At 41.1% G+C, this 23,852-nt stretch overlaps 2 protein-coding genes and 1 long non-coding RNA gene across 3 annotated transcripts in view; 1 reads left to right on the top strand and 2 right to left on the bottom strand.

Annotated features, from left to right (window-relative positions):
- Positions 1-791: 791 nt before the first annotated feature.
- LOC142992444 (uncharacterized) lies at positions 792-12,166 on the bottom strand. The gene is made up of 5 exons (XM_076142883.1): positions 11,426-12,166; positions 10,365-10,532; positions 7,435-7,559; positions 3,518-7,088; positions 792-3,072 (listed from the first exon to the last, which is right to left on the bottom strand). Exons 1-5 carry the CDS (start codon positions 11,879-11,881, stop codon positions 2,464-2,466), a joined length of 4,929 nt encoding a protein of 1,642 aa, XP_075998998.1. The 5' UTR covers positions 11,882-12,166; the 3' UTR covers positions 792-2,463.
- On the top strand, positions 11,654-16,015 carry LOC142992446 (uncharacterized). Its single transcript, XR_012961037.1, has 3 exons — positions 11,654-11,743; positions 13,431-13,530; positions 15,809-16,015. It is a non-coding gene; the product is annotated as an uncharacterized LOC142992446 (long non-coding RNA).
- Positions 16,016-17,270: 1,255 nt separating this feature from the next.
- grapa (GRB2 related adaptor protein a) overlaps positions 17,271-23,852 on the bottom strand; it is a 13,716-nt gene continuing 7,134 nt past the window's right edge. The window contains exons 4-5 of the mRNA XM_076142884.1: positions 23,488-23,656; positions 17,271-17,461 (exon numbers count right to left, since the gene is read on the bottom strand). Coding sequence (XP_075998999.1) covers positions 17,282-17,461; positions 23,488-23,656 — 349 coding nt within the window. The 3' untranslated portion in view covers positions 17,271-17,281. The remainder of the gene's footprint in view (positions 17,462-23,487; positions 23,657-23,852) is intronic.

The following is a 23,852-nucleotide window of genomic DNA, read 5'->3' as shown; positions in this document are numbered from 1 at the left end:
TGGAATCACTTTACAGTAACAGACAATGCAGACAGTGTGTATTTTTTGGTGGGTTTCTTCACTTTGGGTCAATATATTACAAGAAAGGCATAACAAATGAACACAATAGATACACACTAAATCTTGTTTAAACCCTTTGTATGTGTTGTATGTGTGTATGTGTCTATTTTAACCCTGCAGGTTCAGTCTTAATGTAGTAACACATTCAAAGGTTAACAGAGCTTCGCTGCAGAATAACACACCAGAACACACTCACTCACTGACATTTACAGCCAACTGACGAATGACACCAAACCCTAACATTTGGAAATTTCGATACAAGCCCATGCATCTGACTGACCTGTGAAATATGTAGACACCTTTAACACACCTCCTCAAGGCATCTAGACACACAGGGGTGTGTGTGTGTGTGTGTGTTAGATTAGATCTATAGGCGTAACAATGGCAATCTTAGACATATGGCTAACTGGTAGAACTCAAAACTAACACAGTGAATCTAAAATATATTTATACCAGCAGTGCATTCTGACACTGATGTTAATAAGCTGAAACCCGCATATACCTGAAATAATCACTCAGGCCATTATTTTAGCCAAGAAACAATTGTATATTTAGTGGTGAAGGTGTGTGTGTGTGTGTGTGTGTGTGTGTATTTTTACTTGTTAGAAATGTATATCTAAAGAGGTAGACAACATTTAAAGCTGATTTGTGATATGGCAATGTGTTTAAGGGGAAATTGGAGCTTACAAAAGCTTCTGGACATAAATCACACCAAAATAACTACAGTGAGATAAAGCTGTTAGATGTTTTATTTCCTCTTCATACTCTGAGGGACACATAATATCCTTGTTAGCATGCAGAACAGCCATTCACAGCTACAGATGGCAGCTACTGCTGATTTATAATATACATTTTAAAAAGATTTCAAGTCTTTGAGTTAAATGACTACTGAAATAAACATTTTGATCTGAATCACTCCCATGAGAATGATCCAATCTACACACAATATATACAATTTACAGCAGAGACAAAATGACATCCTCCCAATGGACAACATACAATGAAAAATAAACAAGCTCAGAAACAATTCATCACAATTGTAACAGTCGTACCGTTAACTGTGCAGATGTACAGATGAGTAAGATCAATATGGTTTGTTTCAACAGTGAGATTAGTATTCGAATTCAACCCATGTAAACTGATTATGAGCATTTATGTTAACTCTGGCATACCTGTCATGTGTTAATTTATTTTGCCGCCAACAGAACATTAGTGAAACGGCAGTCTGTCACTTTCAGCATTTTAATGCTGTGAATCCATTCTCACAGCTGGACTCCATCTGTGAAATATGAAATAATGCCGCCTAGAAACCACATCAAACATATGGAAGAGTCCATTGAAATTTATGATTTACAGATTGATTACTCTGACCTCACACTTTACACGGCACCAAGTAATTACTACCAACAAAATGAGAGAGTACACGTTCATCAGCTTTTTGAACGAAACTCTAAAGAAGAAAGTGAAAATAAACTTTAACAGAGTAATCAGTAAAAACTGAGGTAATTCCCAAAGATGTTCATAACAGTTCACAAAACAAATCACGGGACAGCAGCTAATTATGGTGTTGTTTGATAAACACATCACACAGCAGTATCTGCAGGTGATTTAGCACCCAAATTACGTTGTCTGTCAGTGTAACAGAACATCCCCAACCAAATACTTATCATACAAATCTACAGTGATATCTTTTATAAGTAGTGTTACAAAAGATATCATAAATTAGCCTGCGTTCACACACTCCCTTACCCTCCACTGGCAGCACACTTAAAACAACAACAAACATGTTATCCTTTAGTAGCTTTCAACACTTATACAGTATATTTAGGTTTATACTTTACTTTACACTGTCGCACATTAAGGCTATATGATTTTCGTCTCTCCCCTACGTAAGTTCAAATTTGTAAGAGAAACATTCTTTGGTTATCAATCCAAAGCCTGCAACAGGATTCTGTAAGAACATTCCACAATTGGACTGCTGCTACAACCCAGGACTTGATCCTGATGATCGATGAGGCAAGTTAGCTCTCACAGTGTTCACACTGGAAGGAGAACGTGGGTTCAAAGACTTAATGCTGGGTCTGTCACAACTGCACCACTTCTTTGAACAAGAATACAGCAATGCTAGTTTGTCAGTGGCAAAATAATTTACTATCCCCACCAAAATGCGCAAGGTTAAATGTATCTCACCTTTTTTTCCAGAAATAAAAAAACAATGAAATGATAAAATGGAGGGACTTATTAAATCATTCAATGAGTCCTGAATGCATCTTACTGGGTACGGTTAGGTTTTTATTCAGATGACCCATATTTTTCCATTTGTATTCTTTTTATTAAAGTGCTTTTAGAGATCTGCTTGCTTTCCCCCTGCTTAGATGCTCTATGTAAAAAGACTTAAAGATGCTATCCTGTGCTCTTCGGTCGCTGCACTGGAGAGCTGCTCCTCTTGCTCTGTTTGCCCATCCTGTCCTTCAGGCCCTTAAAGCTGTACAGCCTGCTGAAGGGGAAGCCAAAATGAGTCCTACCCTCGTCCTGCCCTTGTGCCACCACGACTGCTCCCACAGCCTCTGAGCTCTGCTTTACACCGCCCTGAGTCTGCACTGGTGTCAGGTTTTGAGAGGAGGCAGACTGGGACTGGAGCTGGGATTGCATTTGTGTGTGGAGAAAGGAGCCCTGGGGTTTTGGTAAAGCAAGTTGGCTCGCTGGCCTTCCCGCTCCCTGTCCCGCTGGAGGCTGCAAACTGGGGGAGCCCTGCTGGTTCTGGGAGACCTCAGCCTGTTTCCTGCCAACTGCTCGTGGAGGGGGAGGTCTGGATGGTTGTCTATGGGGAGTTGAGGTCTTATCCAGAGGCTGAATGCTATTTTGGAGCTCCTTGTTTGTCGCCTGGTTCTGATGAGGGCTTCTCCAGGCTCGACGAGGGGGTCTAGATGGCTGTGCTGGTTGGGAAAGGGAGGGCCGCTTACTGACCTGCTGCTGCTGTCCACGTGGAGGTTTGGATGGAGTACGGAGAAGCTGGGAGAAGAGAAGAGAAGAGAAGAGAAGACCATGTCATCAAAATTGTATGAATGCAAAGAATTTCTTCTGTCACTTTAATTCACAGACAGACTCTTTGTTAAGTAATGAACATGTGTCGTGTGCTTAGTAATACTCTGTACACACACTTACCAGAGCGTTCTGAATAGCTACACAAACACCCATGAATGCAGTGTCGGAATGCAAGCTCAACTCAGAACACGCCTGACAGGAAATCTAGTCACAAACACTTTCATCACAGAGCTAAACAACTCACCTATATTAGTTTGGCACTTTTTCTACTACTGGACTTGAAATCATTATCTACACTGCAAGAATGGATTCTTGTTTGGTTGTTGTTATTTTTAACTTTTTTTAACTTTAAAAACATATGGGGTCATTGGTTTGGTCAGAAAAAGTATTTTCAATATGTAGATGAAGATACCTTCTGTCCTTCAGTGTCTCTGGCAGTTTTGCTCCTCTCTGTCTTGTGTGCGACACTGGGTCCTTGTGCTGCCATTTCCAGTAATCTTTCTCCACCACTTGTCACTTTGTCTTCCTGGTCATTCACTGGTTTAGAGTCATAGGTAGACAGTCCCTTTGGCTCTGAACCATCACCATTTGATTCTCCAAGCTTCACTCCTCCAGAAATGACATTTTCCACCCCAGCAAGATCCACAGCCCCCTTTCTCTTTGGAAGTTGTTTGGAGTCCTTGGCTTTGTCTAATCTCTGGAGAAACTCAGATGGACCTTTACCCTCGATTCTGTTATATTCCAAACATAAAGGAGATGCTTCCTCTGTCCTGTTACCTCTCTCTGCATCCTCTTCTCTCCTATTCTCTTCATTTGTGGTTTCCCCTTCCTCCCTCATTTTATCTTTCTCACCAGTTGGATATGAGGAGGAAACTCTAGTCGTGACAGAATACTCCTCTACACTCCGAGTTTCACTGTCAGAGCTACACTCTGAGGAACTATAGGTAGCACCACCAATGCTATAATTTATGTGCTGGGAACTAGGAGATGGTGTGGTAGTGGAATTTCTGTGTGTAAAGGTAACACAATCCTCTGGTGTCCCTTGAGCAGGAGAAGCTCCACCATAAAAGACAGGCTCATGGAAGGAAGAGTCACTACATTCGTAATACTCGTCTGAGGTGGTAGACAGGTTGGAGTCCTCTCTTGTTGAGACATATCCATCGCTCACATCTGGCGTGGGTGTTCGCAAGTCTTGAGGGTAGGAACGTGCATCTGGTGTGTGAGTTTGTGAGTCTGGTGTGGGCGTACGTTGAGAAAATCTGTCTGACATTAAGAAAGGAGTGACAGGGCAGGATTCTCCCTCAGGCATCCCTGAACGCAGCTCTGGCGTTTGTGTGGATGGGTTGGTAAAATGAAAGCTTGTTGGCCTTTCAGGTGTATGTAAGCTTCCTAGTACTGTAACAAGGCTTTGTTGCGGTTCTTGAAGAGTGCCGTGTGTGTTGTGTTCTGCCGTGTTCTGTGAACCGTCTGCAGCATTGAGTGCTGATGTGACACTTGGGTGATCCGGCTGAGGGTGAACACTATCAGCAGCGTGTTTGTGTGTGTCTGCACTTGAGTCTAGGCTGTGTTTCTGCATGAGTGTGGAAGACCCTGGACTGTGTGTTGCAACTTCTAACGAGTTCACAGACTCTAATGTGTCTCTGTTCCGTGTGACGTCACAATACGATATTTTCTGAGGTTCATTTGGTGTGGCGTAGTACGTCTTAAGCTGTGTCACATTATTACTTTCTTCCTTCACTGTTAAAGCCTCTATGTCTCTTGCTTCTTCAGTTTCTCTTGGTGCTATGACAACACACTCCACCTCCAGTTTTGCTGTAATTTCATTTTCTGTTAATGTAAAAGTCTCAGGCTCAACTTCTCTTAGCATTACTTCTTGAACGGTAACACTAGCTGTGGATGTATCGGTAATCAAACCATCTAATTGGGGTTGTGGTTTGGCAGTAGCTTTAGTAATCATTTGCGTACCTGCTGTGTCATGCTGTAGGCTGAATGATTTCTCACAAATTGGCTCTTCTTTCTGTGAATTGCTACTCAGATTTTGCTGTGGGGCGAAACATTCTTTTCTGGGTTTCCTTGTGCTCTTACTGTTGTTCTGTACGACACTTTTGATTTCACTTTTGTTCTGCAGTTCTACAACCGCCTCAAGCTCGTCTTGCGTTGACAGATTAGTATCAGGGACTAGTGGTGTCTGTACCACAGCTGCTCTGAGAGGCTCTTTGTGGCCTGTTAGCGACCTGGTACTAATGACACTGACCTTTGGGAGGTCCACACCATTAGTAATGTTGTTGTCCTTGATGACTAACTGGAAGGTACGAGGTTTAGCCACAGGGGGAGAAAGCGTGGAGGATGATAGGAGGTCAGGAGTTGGCACTGTTGTGATGCTAGGAGGTACATTTAGAGAGAAAGAGCCAACAGGGCTAAGGGGAAAATGGACTGGGCTATTTTCAGATAGAGAGATAGTACTTTCAGGCTGAGCGTGTGTTTGAGAAGCTGAGGAGGGAGAAAAGCAACTGTGGTTGGTTAGAAGTGGGCTAGAGAGAGCAGTGGTAACTTCAGCGGAGCTTTGTGGCTGAACAGCCGGTGTCTGCAAATATGTACATTGTGGTACGTTCTTTGTTTGCTGCTCTGTGTTCAGCTGTTTTTCCACAGAGGATGGAGGTGATGGCAAATGGGAGGTTAGAGCACGGTATGTCCTAGATACACTGTCATTGTGTGTGTTTAAATCTGGTTCAGTTTGTCCAGCTCTCTTTGATACAGGACAGGACTCTGGCTTAGGAGTGGCTCGCTCTGATTCAGTGTTCACACTAGGTGGCTTATGGTTGGACTGTTGAGATGTCTTTGCAGTTGCAGCTTGGTTGGCAGGTGCCTTGGGATGAGACATGTTGTTGTACTCTTTTTCAGATTCTGCTCCAGATGTATGCACTTCCTGTTCTGGCTCTTCCCTTTTGGTGTCAGAAAGTCCAGCATTAAGTTGTGTTGGCTGTGCTCTGCCCACTACAGAGTCCTCAACCTCACGTTTGACAGTAAACTGCATGGGCTTAGCAATTTCTGGCAGAGTTTCTTCATTGGTAACACTGGATGCCGTCTTGCTGAGCTGCTGAAATTTGTGTGCACTGAGATGAGGTGCAGTGTCATTTCTCGCATCCTGGATAGCAGGTGAGTTGAGAGCTGGCTTCCCATGTTCCTGCAAATGACTTTCTTTTTCAGATTCACATGTATGTGCTTCCTGTGCACATGCTTGACTATTGAAGTCAGAAGGTCCGGTGGTAAGTTTTGCTGGATGTGCTCTGTCCACCACAGCTACCTCTGTCTTTGTTTCAGCTTGTAATGACTGGAGTTTCGATTTAATTTCCACAGTTAACTTCCTAGGCTTTGCGACCTCTGGCAGGGTTTCTTGAGGCACACTGACTGGAGAGCTGAACCTGATTGCCTGGCTGGTTTCAAACATCTCATGACGTTGAAGATGGACGTGAGTTGGCCGGTTAGCATCCCGAATGTTGATGAACCCAATTACATCGCTAGGGGGGTCTGGCTCTGGCCAGATGGGCAGATATGAGATCAAGTATGCTTTCTCCAGATTGACTAGACCGGGGTGAAGGGGAGGAACTTCCTTTACAGCTTCTAAACACGTTTTCCTCTGCTGCCTCTTCCCGGTTGCTGTGACTTCTGGATTCTGGGAGCTGGATTCTTTGGTACCGTTGAGGCCAGAGGACGGGGTGGGGCTGGGGTTGTTGTAACCCATTGCGAGAAGAGCGTATTTGGGGTTGTACAGTTTCCGAGCAAGAGCAGCAGAGGGCAAGGCCACTGGGACTGGCGGTGGGAGGGGCTGTGGCTCAGGTTCAACTGATGTGACTACCTGCCGGAGGTCAACAGCACTGGAGGTTGTGTAAAGAGAGCGGAACAGCCGGTCAAAAGCATTAACTGCCTGGCCTGTAACCACGGTGACAAGATGTTTCTCCAGCCGTGATGACATCCAAGTGAAACTGCAGAACACAAATGCACAGAATATTAAGTGAACAAAGCATAACATTACAAAACAAACACTAATTCAAAAATATCCCTAGGCTACAGATTCAATCTATAAAAGGCTCATTTGTATGCTTTTCTTACAAATGCGTGTAATTTTCTTGGACATAAGTCATAGGACACATAATACACGTTGGCAACTCGTTTGTCTGGTACATGGAGCAGACAACTGTACATTTATGGAAAGTGCATTCTTTATTCTTATGAGCCAAACACACAAAGAAACAAAGAAAGGTGGAGTGCATAGTTCCACTCTGTTTCTTTGTTTCACATACACACACACACAGACACACGCTAGCTGACCTGTATGACCCAGACACAGCTTTGTCCCCGTCTATGAACATGAATCTGTGTCCCATTTGACCTCTGACCTTGGAGCAAGACCGAGTGTAGAAATCTTCTCCCCACGCAGAGCGCACACGAAGGTTCTATCACACAGGGAGAAAGGCACAGACAGACACAATGGCATTAATACATCCTCTGATTTAGACCAAACTGTGTCAGTAATATAATGCACTAATAGTAGTAGTGGTAGTCGTAGTCTCACTACTACAATTCGTCATGAATTCTCTCAATGATACAGTGGCTCCTATGATATCACATCTGTTTATTTTGGCGTTCACAGTTACAAGTTCAGTTCCAGAGCTCCAAAGTTCCTCCCGTTGCATGGTTACTGGTGAATCACCATCTACTAAGGCTAGTGAATCATGAATACATCAAATATTGACATTTGGTCCAATGTAACCACCATCTTGATGAAGTCATTGGTGGGTTTATCAATAACATTTTGACACTGTGATCAACTCGCACTTGTGTCCTCCTATCATGTTATGTTGAAAACAGATGCAGTCATTATACGAAAACCCAAAACTGCTTGTTTAAAAAAACCCAAAACCAATTTAACATTTACAATATTACAACAATATCTGATTAAGATTCTAATCAGATTCACAACAAATCCAATGACTAGACCAGTGACTGCATCTTTTCCATCTGTCCTTACGCTTCCTACAAACAATTCTCAAAACAGATGCGCAACCTCTTGATTGGCTAGACACGTCTAATTAACCTTACCTAAGACAACACAAATATAATCAAATATATGTACTGTAGTGGGTCACTGTAGTTTTCATTCGTTTTTGTTACAATTTAATTTTTTTTAATTTGCAATGTTGATTACATCCTCATACCTTAGAATTATCTGTTTGAATTTAAATACATCAGTAGTAAGAGCCACTTTATGTTTATCTCTATTTGGATGCAAACTGTGTCCAAATACAGATAAACGTATATCACAGAAATTCTGAGGAACAGAACAGTCAAGAAGAAGCACACCTTACATTTAACTAATTGCTAACATGAATGATAACAATCTGGAAGATCTAAAAACAATTTAGATACAATTTAAATAGATCAACCCTTTCTCTATCAGTCCTTTGTTTGTAAATCTGTCACACTTGCTCACACTCTTCTTTCCTAAATTTTCTTTGTGCGCATGTTTGTGTCTATGTGTGTGTGTGTCTTCCTTAGGAGGAACATTTTTAAAAGATTCTTGTCTAACCCTAACCCTTTCAAACATGCAACCAATGGTGTAGTTTAGTTTTGTGTGACGTAGCCAGAAGTCAAACAACAATAGGGGAGAAATTCATTACCCCTGTCAAGCTATTTCAAGAGTTACACAACACAAAATAGACGAAGACAGACAAAAGAGATTCATGCAAATACACATTTTTTCTGGTTGTAGTTTCTTCTCCAGAGTAGAGCAAGACCTTTTTTCAAACTTGACTCTATCCCTGCTAAATGTGGCTAGCTATCTCCAAGTGGCTAAAGACTAAAGACTGCTCCGGCCAGTGCTTTAAATATCAACTTCAAAGTCATGTCTCCTCATTGTCCTTCCCTTGAGCCAGGCTGTGACTATGCATCGAGCAAAAACTGGATAGCCACTCATCTTCTCCAGTTAAACAAAGACAAAAAAAAGACATTCTAGCTGTTAGTGGCCTGTGATCAGGTATCGGTCTCAGTGGCCTCTTGGCTCCCAGAGCTCCAGACACTGAAGACAAGGGTGATCAAGCTGTTACTGGCAGACAGATGATACAGATACACTAAGGCCTTAACATACTTCAATCATTTTGGAAGTGAAGACACTAATTGCTGTAGTTTTCTTGCTTGAGACTTCAGTTCAATGGTCAGATAGTGAAAACTATTAATTATAAAAACTCAATTTTAGTCATAAAAACCCTGATTCTAGTTTAACTGTGTTTAACTAGTTTTAAATAACGATACATTTATGTTTAAGAGACACAATTTACCGATCGGGACTGTATTGTTGTTTTTAATTATAATCCAGATGGTGCTGAAAGTCTATTGCCTTCCCCAGAGGCCTAAAAGAATTGTGCACGTGTGTCTGATATCATGTGCTTTCTCGGTATGCTCCTCTCAGCATGATATGATCTTAATAGTTGGAATTCCTTGAACATGAGCTAATGAACTATTTGTGTGTGTCTTGCACGTGAGTCTGGTCAACTAAATACTGCTCTTGGTATATTTGTAAATACATAGCTGCCTAGCTGGATAGCAGTCTGAACTATTATGTACCTTAGGGTAAATATGACTATTACCTTAGTAATATTAAAAACTTTGGGAGACCTTATAGTCTCCCCCAACCCTCTCTCAGTCTAGAATAGTCACGATTCCCCTGGAGGAAGCAGTAACAAATCAGCAGCACTAAAGTAGGACACATTCATTCCAATTGGCTGCATTTGTTATTGTAAACTTGACACAACCAGCTACCAAATACTGCAGGTAGATGCCAGATCACCTATAAAATGGAGACACACTTAAAAAAATCAATTTACATTGGCTGACATGACACTTTACAAACACATGTGATGGTTTTACAGCCTGATTAGTAGGAATATTTCTCAATATTTAGCTATCTGCAGTGATGGCTGCCACCTTTACGTGTCCTGACATGAGCACAATCTGTTTCACTTTCACTGATCTTTTTCAATGTAGCACCTGTTGGTGAGAAGGTAAAACAACACTACAGAGAGAGAGTAAAATTATCTTTACAACTTTGCAATTTACAGAAAATACTGCTGCTTTTTTTTTTTTTACATGGAGCGTCCTGAATATAACGGCCTTAATCCTTTACTTAATCCTTCTTCTTTATCTTCATTCGGGGCACCAATTGAAATTGTTGTGCAGGTAATACAGTAATAAGCCTCTCTCACCTTGAGGTGTCCAGCATGCATGTTGGCCCTTTGACACATGGACACGAAATGAGGTAGGGTATTGTGTTCCACCAGGATGTAGACAGAAACCTTCTTCCTGAAACCAGCATCTAGCAAATCCCTGAAGATGTCAACATCTGTGAAAATGTCCATCACCACTGCTATCACCTGTAGACACACAATTTGTGCACGTACACACACTGTATTACAAACACTGCAGGGACTCGAGCTTCACATTTATGTTCATATGACAGTGTTTATATTTGTCTGCCAAAACAAATAAGACAGAAGTTGTTCTGCAGGTTTGAGGCAAATACTCTCCGTTTGTTGGTTTATACAAGGCCCAAGACAAGTAACGAGTGTACTCTAGTGATTCAGTTATATGACCCACATATCATTTCATCTGTCAGAATTTCTTGAGAGAATTGAACATAGGGAGACTAAATAAACTGAGAGGAGCCACAAACTCAGAATGTAGACATGTCAAAGGTATGAATACAACACACAAACACCAATGATGAACACACCTGCAAATATGCATGGGTGTGTGGGCCTTTATTTAGATCCTTATAATCATTTTAATCAGGTTGCACTTTGCCTTCGCTCTTGTCTTGGAGGAACAGTACGTTTTATTGTACCCTGCCCTGATACTGAGGAGAGATATAGACTTACAAACAGGTCAGCAAATTTAGTGTCTGGTCAAATCTCAGCTGCTTTCATTCTTTCACAAGCAAGCTGGGTTTTAAAAGTGACAACATTTCCCATAATAAAAAGGGAATCTCGGGAGGGAAGTCATTTTCTTCATGTCAGTTACCATAACTTAGGCCACACACCCTAAACTGATCTTATGGTGCCGGTTTCGTGGTTGAATTCATGAATGGGCACGTTTGTGAGAGGAGATAGTGAATCATGATAACAATGACTAATTATATTTATAATGAAAAATGATAAATATATTTTTTTTTTCTTCAAAATAGAAATGCTTGGAAACTAGCGACTTTACATCATACACACAGTGTGTATGCTTTCATACATAGCATTTCATCAGTAGCTGGACCTACCTTTTGCGCCTGCGCAATCATTCTCCTGACAACTTCTTTGATATGAGCCTGGCCATCAAGCGGCGGCTGCGCGTACACGGTAGTGCGCGTCACCCCCCTGTAAGCTTCACTGTCCGGCCAGCCGATGTCCAACAGCGGAATGGACGTGTCCGACAGATCCGGCCAGTAATGCAGAGACAGCGGAGGCTCGTCATCGTCGTACACATTGGCACGTAAAAGCTCAGAGTCCGGGTCGTAGGGTTTTACCGCACCGATGAGAAGGTCCAGCTCCGGGTCCGATAGGAAGCCCCTCAAGCCGCGATCCTCTACGTACTTATGGTACGCCTCGCGCCCGTTCTCGAGCAGAACCTCGAGCGCCAACCGCTGCTCCTCGCAGTAGAGAAACTCCGGTTTGGACTCGTGCGTCCGCAGGTTCACGTGATTGTCGTCGAGGCACTGTACCTGAGATAGAGCCATGGCTCCGGCCGCACCAAAGGGTCAAAAGCTTTGTTTCACCTTAAAAGGAACGAAATCCGGACTTTGGTAACTCAAACAAAAGTACACAAACTCGTTGTAATTCCTCGTGTGCCGTCAGAACAGCTGTGCACTTTGTTCCTGGATCTTGTAGCCAACATGTTGCTCCATTAATTCCCCTTCTTCTTTGGCCAGCATGGTAAACTGTTTTACTGGCCATATTGAGTTAACACTTCGCCATCACGATGTGACTAATCTCCACCGGCACCGCCCAGCATTTGTGACCCTGACACGCAAAACACTCATACAATCAGACTCACACACTTCCGTCACGTGACCTGTAACTCCCAGAAAATTGAGAAATTCTCTCTCTCTCTCTCTCTCTCTCTCTCTCTCTCTCTCTCTCTCTCTCTCTCTCTCTCTCTCTGTGTGCGCATCTGAAGATAAAGACTAGAGATTATACAATAAGTGGCAGGTGTGCTTTTTGTGTCTTCTTTCTCTCCATGTTAAAGCAAAACAATTATGTGAAAACCATCTTGATATAATGCACATCTGTCCTGGGGCTGTTGCCTGCTCCGTCATGTTTCTTCATGACAAATGCAGGCCTGCCTTTACAACTGATTACGGTAAAGCACACAATATAGGTCACAGGAAGGCGAGGTGAGTTCAGGAAAACCTTAACCTAAGTGGCTTCTTGTACCATATATTTACCATTTCTCTTGCATTTGATGATTTATACTGATAGTTACAGACTGGATGTGAGCCATTCAGCTTAAACAAATCTAACATGATGATGATTTAATATGATAAGAACTAGTGCTTGAAAACTGTCAGCAGGCAAATCATACACAGTGCCACAAGATTAGATAAGGCTTTAAACAATGTTGTGAAACATGAAATGTCTTAAATGAAGACCTTTGTGCCTGCTTTGACTAACGATAGATTACAAGCATATGCTGCAGTCTCAATTCTCAATAAGTACTCTCCATAAATTAACATACATGCCAAAAGTAATTTATTGCTCACAGGATTAATAATATATATTATAAAATAATAAAATATAACATAATAAATAATACACGATGACAATGTTTAAATCAAATTTTCCGAATGTATGCAGAGGACAGAATGCCTGATAACCTATTCTGTTCAATATCCAAAGTGTCTAGTACACATGGATACAAATCACAAGTTCATCAAGGGGAAGAAGAAAGGTTGTATTTGGTGGTGTGTAAGACAGGAGGAAGGCAAGGGAATTCCATATGACTAAGAACAATTTCCCCACAGGGACTAATGGTTATCGTCTTTTATCCTCAGGATCAATGTGTAAAACAGTGCCAGATGGTTTTGGGCATCATGTACCAGTTTAGGGCTTAGCCTACTTGGCAATTCGCTCACTTAACAGCTGAGAGAAGAACTGCATCAGCATTCACATGGAACAGTCCTTATTCTTTTCAGTCCTTCTTCAAGTGAGGCAGTGAAGGAATTAATGAAAAATGACTTAATTAAGATTGCAGAGTTCCACTTTTTGTGTGTGTTTTTCCATAAACAGTGCGAGGAGTTCATAGAGGAGCAAATGTGGGAGCAGCAGGAAGGATGTTTTCCTTGTGTGGGACCAGAGAATGCTGGCTTAATCGTCAGCAAGATCAGAGGTAAGCTCAATTACACACACTATCAATTGCTGGGGTGCAGCTCCTTTTATGTCCCATTTGGTCTGTCTTACTGAGTTTATGTTCATTCTTCACATCAAGTCAAGTCAGGTCATCAGTTCAGGTTGAAACACACACATTGACAAAATGTTTTCAATGACTGGCTGGATATGATTACTGCCTAACTTGACTTGTGCATAGAATGAACCCTATTTAACCCTTTGGTAATGACTATGAATGGTTTTAAGATTTGAGCTTCTTAAAATTTGAGTTTGAGTAGATATTTGCAAACACTATCGTGCTATTTAGAAAACCTCACCTTATCTCTATGCAAATCAAAACTCAACAACCATTTTTCCTGCTGGACCAGTTACATCAGGGTATTGCAGGTTTGGACAAGCACATCCTCAAGCTTAATATGTTATGTTATGATAGATATGTTACCAATTTTCACTTGTTCGCTGTCTCTCTACAAGATTGAGCGCCACTGGTAGGATGAAGGAATGTGTGGCCCCAAGATGAACTATATGACATCTTACATCCGATGGTGGACTATGGAGTTCAACATCTGAGCAGCTTCACTCATCTCTTCTGCTGTTATTTTGTGTTCATGCTTCAAATACCAGCCAGTCGTTATGCACTCAAGGAAGGTTGGGATTAACCCTCCCACGAGAACAACAAACAACCTAACCTCTAATCAATTATGTGAGGCTAGACAATATAACAACCCTGTCAGTGATTCTAATATGGAGGTAATTGTTAAAATCTGCTACTGCCCTTTCCACCTCACTCTATCAATGCTATATGTTCTACTCAATTTATGTCTGTCTTTTCCTCACTCTTCCTTTACTGTTTTTGAATCTATGTGGCGTCACCCCTAAATGAATGGGAAGAGAATGGACAGCTGCAGGATTCTCAAACAGAGGTGAACCTGCTTCGTTTGGAGCTGACATATACCTTGAAGCAGTCACATTTGTGGAAACATTAGTTAAGCAAGGGTTTGTTAAGTCACTGACAGCAACACTCCTGAGTCTGTCTTTAGATCTGTCTGCAAAGGCAAAATGTAGTTTTGTAAACCACTAGATTATGTAATTTTCCTCTCCGTCTCGCTCTCAGATTTAATAACTTAACCAACAAATGCTCCTGCTCTTAAGGTTAATTGCCTGTCTGATCAGTTTGTTGACTGGTTATGCTTATTTCTCCTCCACAGAGCTGTTGTGTCAGGGACTAAACAGCCAAGAGCAGTTAGGCAGCCAAACTGGTTAAACTTTTTTTCATTGTGTTTACTGCTGACAATGCTGTCAGCAGCAAACTGCTCACACACCTTTTTTTCCACTTCAGTTTCTGGTAAAGTGAATGCAGTATGTCCTCTCTCCATCTTTCATCAGTGTTCCATCTGTTCTATCTGTATTTTGTCGCTTGTGAATACCCTTGTCTTGCTTTCCCTTTTGATATTGAGTCTACAGCTCAGCTTGACCTCGTTCCATTTATGGAATCATATTAAATTTTCAATTTTCTTTGTTGTCATTCGTACACTTACACACTGTATTTCCCCGGTTTGCTGTTGAAAGTAAATGTTCTTGAGTCAGTCATGACACAAACATGTCATCGTGGATGCTCTCCTTTGTCTCATACTCAAGCCACACACACATCAAACTGCAGCTCTTTCGTTCGTCACACAGACTTTAAAGTGACTCAGCATTCCGACAGTATTTCGGTGTACTTTTAACTCTTAGCCTTTTCTCCCCCTCCTGTGCTAAATTCTGGTGGTTTATTGCCTGTCACTGACAAGCCAGAGGTAATGCTGTCAGGTAGAATAAAATTAGTGGTTTGTCATATGAAAGAAAAGAGACCAGGAGGGTTTCCTGCCCTATTTCACACATCACAACCTGGTGAGAGGAGTAGAGCAGCATTCCACACATAGCTGTGGGAGCACAGAGGGTAAACGTCCCAGACCCATTACTGTCTTTATACTGTATGTTCACTTATATGTTGACAGTGGTGGAAAAAGTACCTCAGTAAACAGCGTCAAAGTAATAGTCACTTTTAAACTTAAGCTAATCTTATATTTTGTCATATATTTTATATACTACTACTATAATTGGAGAGCCGCGTGTGTACATGTGTACGTATTGAGTTGCAACCAGCACCATTCCAACAACTCCCCACACCTCAACATTCACATTGAGTCCACGGATTGCAAAACAGCCTCAGAATTCATGAACATCTGAGATTGCTTCAACTTAACTCAACCGGTTAACTTCCCCACCCAAAACTGCAGACACATCCTGGACCTGGTCTGCATATGGGGAATCACTTCTCTGGCTCTAACCTCACCATCTCTGAAAACCTGGCCAGCATCACCACCGGACCACAACACAACCAATTTTGTTCTCAAAATGCAAACAGCATCATCATGGTCTGTTACATTCATGAAGTACAAAATGAAGAATTGAAGAAATTACAAATGTGGACAAATGTAAGCATAGTTTCAGTATCAGTCTGCTGTATATACAGTATTATGTACACGTGTAAATGAAAATTTTCGGAAAAAGAAAAACACAAACTCAGTGTTATTGAGACAATCTTTCATCTTGAGACATTGGTACACAAAACACTCTGGTAAGATATTTATATATGCTCGACTGTGTAATTGTACAAATTTTATTTTCTAATAATGAGGTGTACACAGTTTATAAGCAAAGAGTCTGCAGTTTCACAGTACAAAAACAGAATAATGTACATTGTTTTTAAAGAGACATTGATTATATTCATATGAATTGTTTTGATTGGTTAAGAAAAACAGATCCAGTACTTACTGTGACAGAGAAGCTGATTTTGTGACTGTTTACATTAAAACCTTTTCTATGATAAATGTGTAATATGATAATGCATGAATAGGAATAAATAGATATAAAGAAAAATTCTAAGTTAACTTAATATTTTTTGTAATCAACAAGTTATGTAATTTACCATAATAAATTGTAAGCTGATTAGCAAGTAGCATGTAAGCAGTGTTCATCTCTGTGATAGTAACCTCTCTTACTGACACACACACACACACACACACACACACACACACACACACACACACACACACACACACACACACACACACACACACACACACACACACACACACACCAGCCAAGCCCAGCCCAGCCCAGCCCAGTGTAAGGGGTAGTGCTGTGTCAGTGTGTCTGGCCCATGTATTCACGAAACAATGTCTCTCTGTGTCTCTCTCTGGCCTCTGCTCTGTTCCCACATCCACCGGATCTCCTCTTGGGAACACCGACAAAACACTGGTGCAAAACTAGCTCATCTCCCATAGAATCCACGGCTCATCTCCCACAGACAGATACCCTGCCCTTCTTAAAAGAGATCCCACAGGCCACACTCTTATTCATTCACTATGTGAGAGTCTGTATTGATGTCGGTGTTTATTTGATCTATTTAGCTGTAATAAATTATGCCTGGGAGGATGTGTGTGTTGTCGACAGTGTGTAGATCCAAATCTGCAATTTACACGTTTAAAGAGAAACACACAGTTTTGGGATAATGTGGAAGTTGAAAGCATCTGGGCAAATCTTATGAAAGGTGACATCAACAGGGAGGTGGGAGGAGTCAGTAACATTAAGAACAGGCTCATCAGTCCTATGCTCCAAACATCGAGGATCAGCAAGTAGCAGGGGGACAGCGTTTGCATTTGGGAATGACAATATACAGTATATTTGATCGATGGATTGAGTCATTGTCAATGGTAAATGGGCTGGACATACTCGGGGGAAAAGTAGCCCACACGTCCATTACAACGGCCTCTCCAACGTTGCGCATCAGAGCAGTCCAAGAGCTCGATGACATCACCGCGCAGGAACTGTAACTGGGTAGGGTGTTGGGTGGTCAAGTCAAACAGAGCATGGGCCTGATGAGAACGCTATAAGAGGGAGAGAGAGAGGGTGAAGGTTGTAGGGAGGTGGGTATGAAGGCAAAAAGGGAAGAAGGGATAGAAAAATGACAAGATGAGTAAAGGGAACAGAATTCACAACTTGGACCAGTATGTGTTTAATTCAATTCATATTTATAAAGACAAACTCAAGGTCACACGAGCCTGAAAACAAAACATGCCTTTAATCTGATGTTTTACTTGGGAAACTGGTTTTTAATGCAAACCAGACCTGTCTTTCATTAGCAGGGCTTCAATTGCACATTTTTCAGTTGAAGATTTTAAGAATTAGTGGTAGTGTTTTATTTCTGTGTGAAATGTGGTGTGGGACATAGAGAAGTGTTGTAATCACTGGGTCAGAGGAAAATTGATCTGGATGTTTACCTCCCAGACATCTCTTATGCGTGGCTTGTGTGTTGTTTTGTGTGTTAACTTATTTTGGGTTTGTCTTCAGTTTAAATGTTGCCTGACATATTAAACTTTGAAATACGATTTTGTTTATTGCGAGATGACAGGAAGTCAGATAAGGCATACAACTCCTCTTCTTTGTATTTCATGGTACCAGCATACTGTACTTGAGTGTGCCCTGTGGAAACTGAGGGGAACACTACCAAACGCATTTGACCTTTGTTGACTGGCTATGGAAAATGCAAATCCAGCTAATAAGAGTTTTTCTGTCTGTTGTTGACAATGCTTCCGCGATCAATGTGCCTTTTAATGCTTGACTGACATTGACTTTTTTCTGCCGACAGGGTTTATTGAACATTTTAAAGCTGTGATAATTGACTTTTTGACAACTGTGGCTCTAAACACCACAAAAGATGATGACAGACATATATATATACATATCGCACGATCAATCTCCAAACAACACATCCAGGAGACCTATAGCAATATTATCAACATACTGGAGTGTTTTTCCACCTAATGAGAGCTTACTTTTTACGCTTTTATGTCAAATCTACTGAAAGCCACATTACATCTAGATTGGAATTAAAAATCATTGTAATTAGTGCTCAGGACAGCAGGTAAGAAGATGGAGGCAATAAAATGATCTCCACAGTCCATCTACTCCAGAATCTTACGAACTGAGGCTTGAAAATGAATTGAAAATTTCCACCCCTGCAGCTTTTGTACTTCACTAAATGCTCAACCTTTTTGACCCAGCTGGTTACTTTGTCTCTTACTCTTTTAAGACAAGATTGTGCACATTTGGTTTTAATGCCTACGGCTTTGAGAGATCAGATGAGAGTCTACAACAGTGTGAACATGGCTTAAATGTATTCTTTGCCATCTACCTCTTATTATTGGTGAAGGAGGAACACCACACCTATTTGGGAAACACTTTGTTGTGTCTGCAATATGTGTCTACATGCTTATTCTTAGATGCAAAGTATAAGTAAAAACAAAACAAACACAATCTTCAGTCTTTTTATGTTGAGATACCTAAAGCAAGTGTTTTGCGAATTTTGCAAGTGCAATTTGTTGGTTCTGTTGTGTCTTTTGTTCAAGTTTCATAATGTGTTTTTGTAATTTAGAACATTGGAAGAGAATATTAAGTTTAATTTCATGGTAATAGTTCATTTGGGTTCGTTTTTAAGGCCATTTCTTGTTTATTAAATATTGCAATGTTTAGAAAAAACAATATAACATATCTAATCTATCAACTCAATTGCATATGGCTAAATATAGCAAAACATATTTCAATGACTTCAATGATTTAAGACACTTGCAAGATACTGCTCTATTGCTGCTCTCATTGGCTGTTGCACATGTACCCACATGAGGGAATCTTTCATTGTCTTGTCTTTCATTGTCTTCTGCCAACTCCTGACACCAAATGCTTAGGAGAAAGAAATACAATTCATCTACATCCCCTTTGAATGCACATGTATCATACTGATTAAGTGTCTAATTAAAATAAACGCATAGGAAATGAGGCCATTGTGATGTGGCATGTCATATTTCTTGTATAGCCACATTGCCTCATAGGTAAACTCAGAATGGTTAGCATGAGAACTCAGCTATAGGGAACATTCTGTTTATCATCCCTGTGCCATCACAGAGCAAAGCAGAGAATCAAAACACAACTCGTGGACAACTCAGCTTATGAGTATAAATACATCAAAAGCATAAAAATGTATTGTATGTAATGTAAAAAAATAAAATTATTGCCAGGCAACTTTTGTTACCACAACATAAACAAGAGAGACAAAGCCAACCTATAAAGACGACACCTAAGCCAGGTGTTACTTAAGACAATTACTATAACCAGCACCGTCTACATCACACAGCTATTGTAATACCACTACACATCCTGAAGACAGAGAAAACCTGAGAAATAATGACCTGCTGTGTTAGTGCTATCCCTGTGTTTCCTCATCTCCTGGGCCTTTTCTGGTAGCATTCAAAATCTCCTGCTCTGGATAAAGCATCAACAATGATATTATTTTTTACCAGGGACATGGACAATCTTTTGAGGATAATCCTGTAACCACACCATATTTTACAGCAATATCTACCAGCTGCAGTGCAGACTATGAGGCAATGGATCTCAGGGGATAAAGTTACGTTGAGTAATGAGTGGCACATTACTGTTAGGAGGTAGCAATGCCCGGCTCTTGAACAGGGGGGAGGGGACAACAGAGGAAACAAACAGATATGTCACATATATGACATGTTTTGATATATTTTGCAATGCTTCTTTTCAACCCAGGCCAGAGGAACCTGCAAACTAAGCAGTCATATGTTCGTAACCCGAGTGTGTCCAGCCACACCACCACTAAATCACTGCTTCCCTGAATTTGAAATTACGCAGAACATGCACAAAAGGCTGACAGACAGCGGACTCCACTAAGTTAAACAAGTCCTTAGGAGTTGTCTTCAGCCTTTTCTCTAATGAGCACTTCTCTACTTTAAATTGTGAAGAAAAAATGTTGAGTCTCTAACATAATTGACAGCCAATGTTAGCTTTGCCCGTTCGTTTCGACTTTCTGTGTCGAAACAAACGAGCCACGACGACCATAACGACTAACTTGCATGCAGAAGGACAGGAAAAAAAATGTTTTTTACATAATATGGGACCTATAAAGGTTGGAGGTCACAAGATGAAATGTAAATTAAATTATCTCCATCGATTTAAAACACCTTGATGTCATTTACTCGCCTGCAAATGCAAACTAAATAGCTGCTTTATGACATAATCACAGTAGAATACATTTGCCCTTATGTGAATGAATACAAAGGAAATGAGTATAACATTTACAATGGATTTTATAACTGCAAATCTTCTGTTCCACTTTGAATAGGGAGGCAGTGGCTCAGTGGCTAGTGCTTCCGCTTGGGAACCGGAGGGTCGCCGGTTGGAGCCCCTGCCGAGGTGCCGCTGAGCAAGGCACCGAACCCTCAATTGCTCCCCCCTCTGCGAAGGGTGGTAATGTAATGTAAGTCGCTTTGGATAAAAGCGTCTGCCAAATGATCGTAATGTAATGTAATGAATTTGGTTTTATAGTATGACTAAATACTAAGAAAAAAGGAAAATAATGGAGAAGCTTTGTGAGCTGTTCACCTTCAATACAGGAATTGCCTGTAAATGTGACTGTGTTTGACATACAATGAGCAGATGGAGCAGACAGGAGGGCCCCAGCCAGTGGGTTAAAGGTCATGACATTTTCTCATAATTATCATTTTGATACCGTATATTGGTTCCCTGCCTTAATTAATTTTGCTTCAGTGCCTTTCATATCCCATGAGACGTTTCTGGGTACGTGCAATTTAACTGCCATCACTGTGCCCTTGAGCACAAATGCTTCCCTTGCACCTGCTTCAGTTGAGCTCCACAGAAACAGCAGACGGCTTAATCTGAACAGCTTTCCTGGTGATGCATTCCAAGCCTCAACCTGTTGGGAGTATGACACACGATGTTCCCACACAGGCATGGAATCTGTGATGAGCTGCTCTGTGAAGCCAAACACATAGGCCTACTTTAAGGCTCAAACCTGGAGTCTTCATGTAAAAGTTTTCTACCCTACTACCTAAACAAAAGCATCAGTCTGGCTTTTCGGTGTTGTGGTAGTAGTACTGACAAGAACTTCTATCTACTTTCACCCCTGGCTACATATAATGTGTACCTAACCCTAAGAAGTGGACCCGTGACGGCCTCCGGCAAGAACCTATTTAAGTTACCCTTTCCTCTGTTACAATCAAGCACAAGACCAGAAAGACAGTTGGTTGATCTTCAGGTTGTATGTGCCTAGAAAACATCACCAGCAGACATGATTAAACAGCGATTCTCAAACTCTATCCTGATGTTTGTCTGGCGACTTACCTAATTAACACCTTCCACACCATTACACCATCGGCAAATTTTGATCACCAAATGGGATCTGGTGCATATAAACTTGGATACTACCATTGTTAATTTAGGGGCACCTTAAATAAGAATCAAAATTAAATAAAGGTAATAATTTGCAGGATTTCATGAGTTGTTCCCTCCTACACATGCTGTGTTCTATGACTTTGTGCATGCCTCTGTATTCAAAGTATCTGAGTATCTTCATTAGATACACTTGTACTACCTGTGTGAATATATGAGCACTTTTCAGCATTTGTGTTATGCGTCTAGCAGGATCCTGTGAAGCTAAAGGATTGTTTAGTCTCCCAAAAAGATGACAGGCGTTACTGCACCACTATGCTGCATTTGACTTTAGCAATTTGCACCTCGCTGTGAAGTAATTACTCTGCTTGAATTTTCACACTCAAAACCAACATGATTAATGATTGACGACCTTCAATGACCATGATTGATGACCTTGATTTAATTCGCTGTCCTTCTTATCCTTGTACGTCCCGGTAATAACACAGAGATCAGGGAGCCGTCAAACTGTGGTGCTGCATTCACAGTTAAGGAGTGACAAGTTGCAGTAGTTTTTTTAACGTTTGTGGATCTAGTGCTGGAAAAACTGGCTTAACTGAGAAGCAGGATCCTGATTGGAACATGAGAGCAGCTCTCTTGCTAAAACAAAGGAACTGTGAGGTCACGGGTGAGTAGGCAGGAAACACCAGTTCTTCTTTACCTGAACAGTTATCTTTTAAAACAAAGAACAGCAGAATTTCACTACGGAAACTAATAAACTATCTCAGCGGAAGACACATTAGTGGCAATATGGTGAGATAGCCTGACAGCCTTTCTTTGCGAAGGAAACCCCCCCTCTTCCTCTGTGAAATTTTCAGTTCTTGCTCATTCCACCACCAAGTCTCTTTATCCTTCCTCTGTCCCACAGTAGCTGTCTCCACTTCTGAAGTAGTTGCCTAGCCATTGGGGCACATTGTGTATTGTGAATATTGTGTGGTGCTAAAATGAATAATTTATTCTGATGGCACACAGCTCACAATATTCAATGACATTTTATACAAAGTTCCAGGTTTGTTGGTTTCTGAGATATTCTGTTAACATACATTAACATCCTAAAACACTTTGGGGGATTAAAATGTAAGCAGGTGACAGAATAAGGAATAGACAACTATTAAGGCAAATAGAAACTGCAGGTGAATATGACACCAAATGAATGCAGCAACCAGAGGTGGTTAATCACAGCTGAAGTCATTTAATAATTTCCTGTATTTAGCTCACGCCCATTGGCTCAGAGCTTGGGTGACTAATTTGGTTGTGCTCCAAGCCATCGGCACTCCTTTGATCTAATGACCACCACCTCTGCTGCTTCTGTTACACCTGGAGACATTTTGCCAACACCTGGAATGTACCTCCAATTAGAAACTGGTTGTGCAATGAGGTCACCACAAAATGAATTATGATCATGTGAGGAGTTACACACCCTTTTCATTAGGTGAAATTATTGATTGATGGAGATGGTGGAGCAGTAAACATGAAATTGTGTCATCATAAATATGGATTGTAGCAGCAGCAGTTCCCACCCACAGTATTTGTAGTAAAGAAAGAAAGAAAGAAAGAAAGAAAGAAAGAAAGAAAGAAAGAAAGAAAGAACGTGCATACTCACCCTCACAAAGTGCTCAGGGTCTCTCAGAAAGACAGTTCTTTCCTTAGCGATGCTGTTGCTATGGTAGAACTCCACAATCTTGTTTAGAGAGGGGAAGCGCTCTTCCCACACGTAGTACTGACCACAGCGCTCCTGCAGCAGCTTGAAATGCTGAACATGATCTCCATAACTGCAAGAGTTAAAAATAGTTTCTCACATTAACAAATTCAACTTTGGAAAGTTTTGTGTTCTTATGACTGTTTGATATTTAGAAGAAGCATTCAAGCAGCTGGAGAACACTTCCATTCAGACTATGAGAGTGAAGCAGATTTTACACTTCGCCAAAAAATGCAAACTGTATCCACACATGTTGCAGATAGTGAAAA

Source organism: Genypterus blacodes, unplaced genomic scaffold (genome assembly GCF_046128005.1).
Source record: "Genypterus blacodes isolate CSIRO-AG114 ecotype Tasmania unplaced genomic scaffold, CSIRO-AGI_Gbla_v1 ptg000022l_1, whole genome shotgun sequence".
Taxonomy (NCBI): domain Eukaryota; kingdom Metazoa; phylum Chordata; class Actinopteri; order Ophidiiformes; family Ophidiidae; genus Genypterus; species Genypterus blacodes.
Note: the sequence above shows the minus strand (reverse complement) of the source record. Positions and strands in the feature narration are given on the sequence as shown.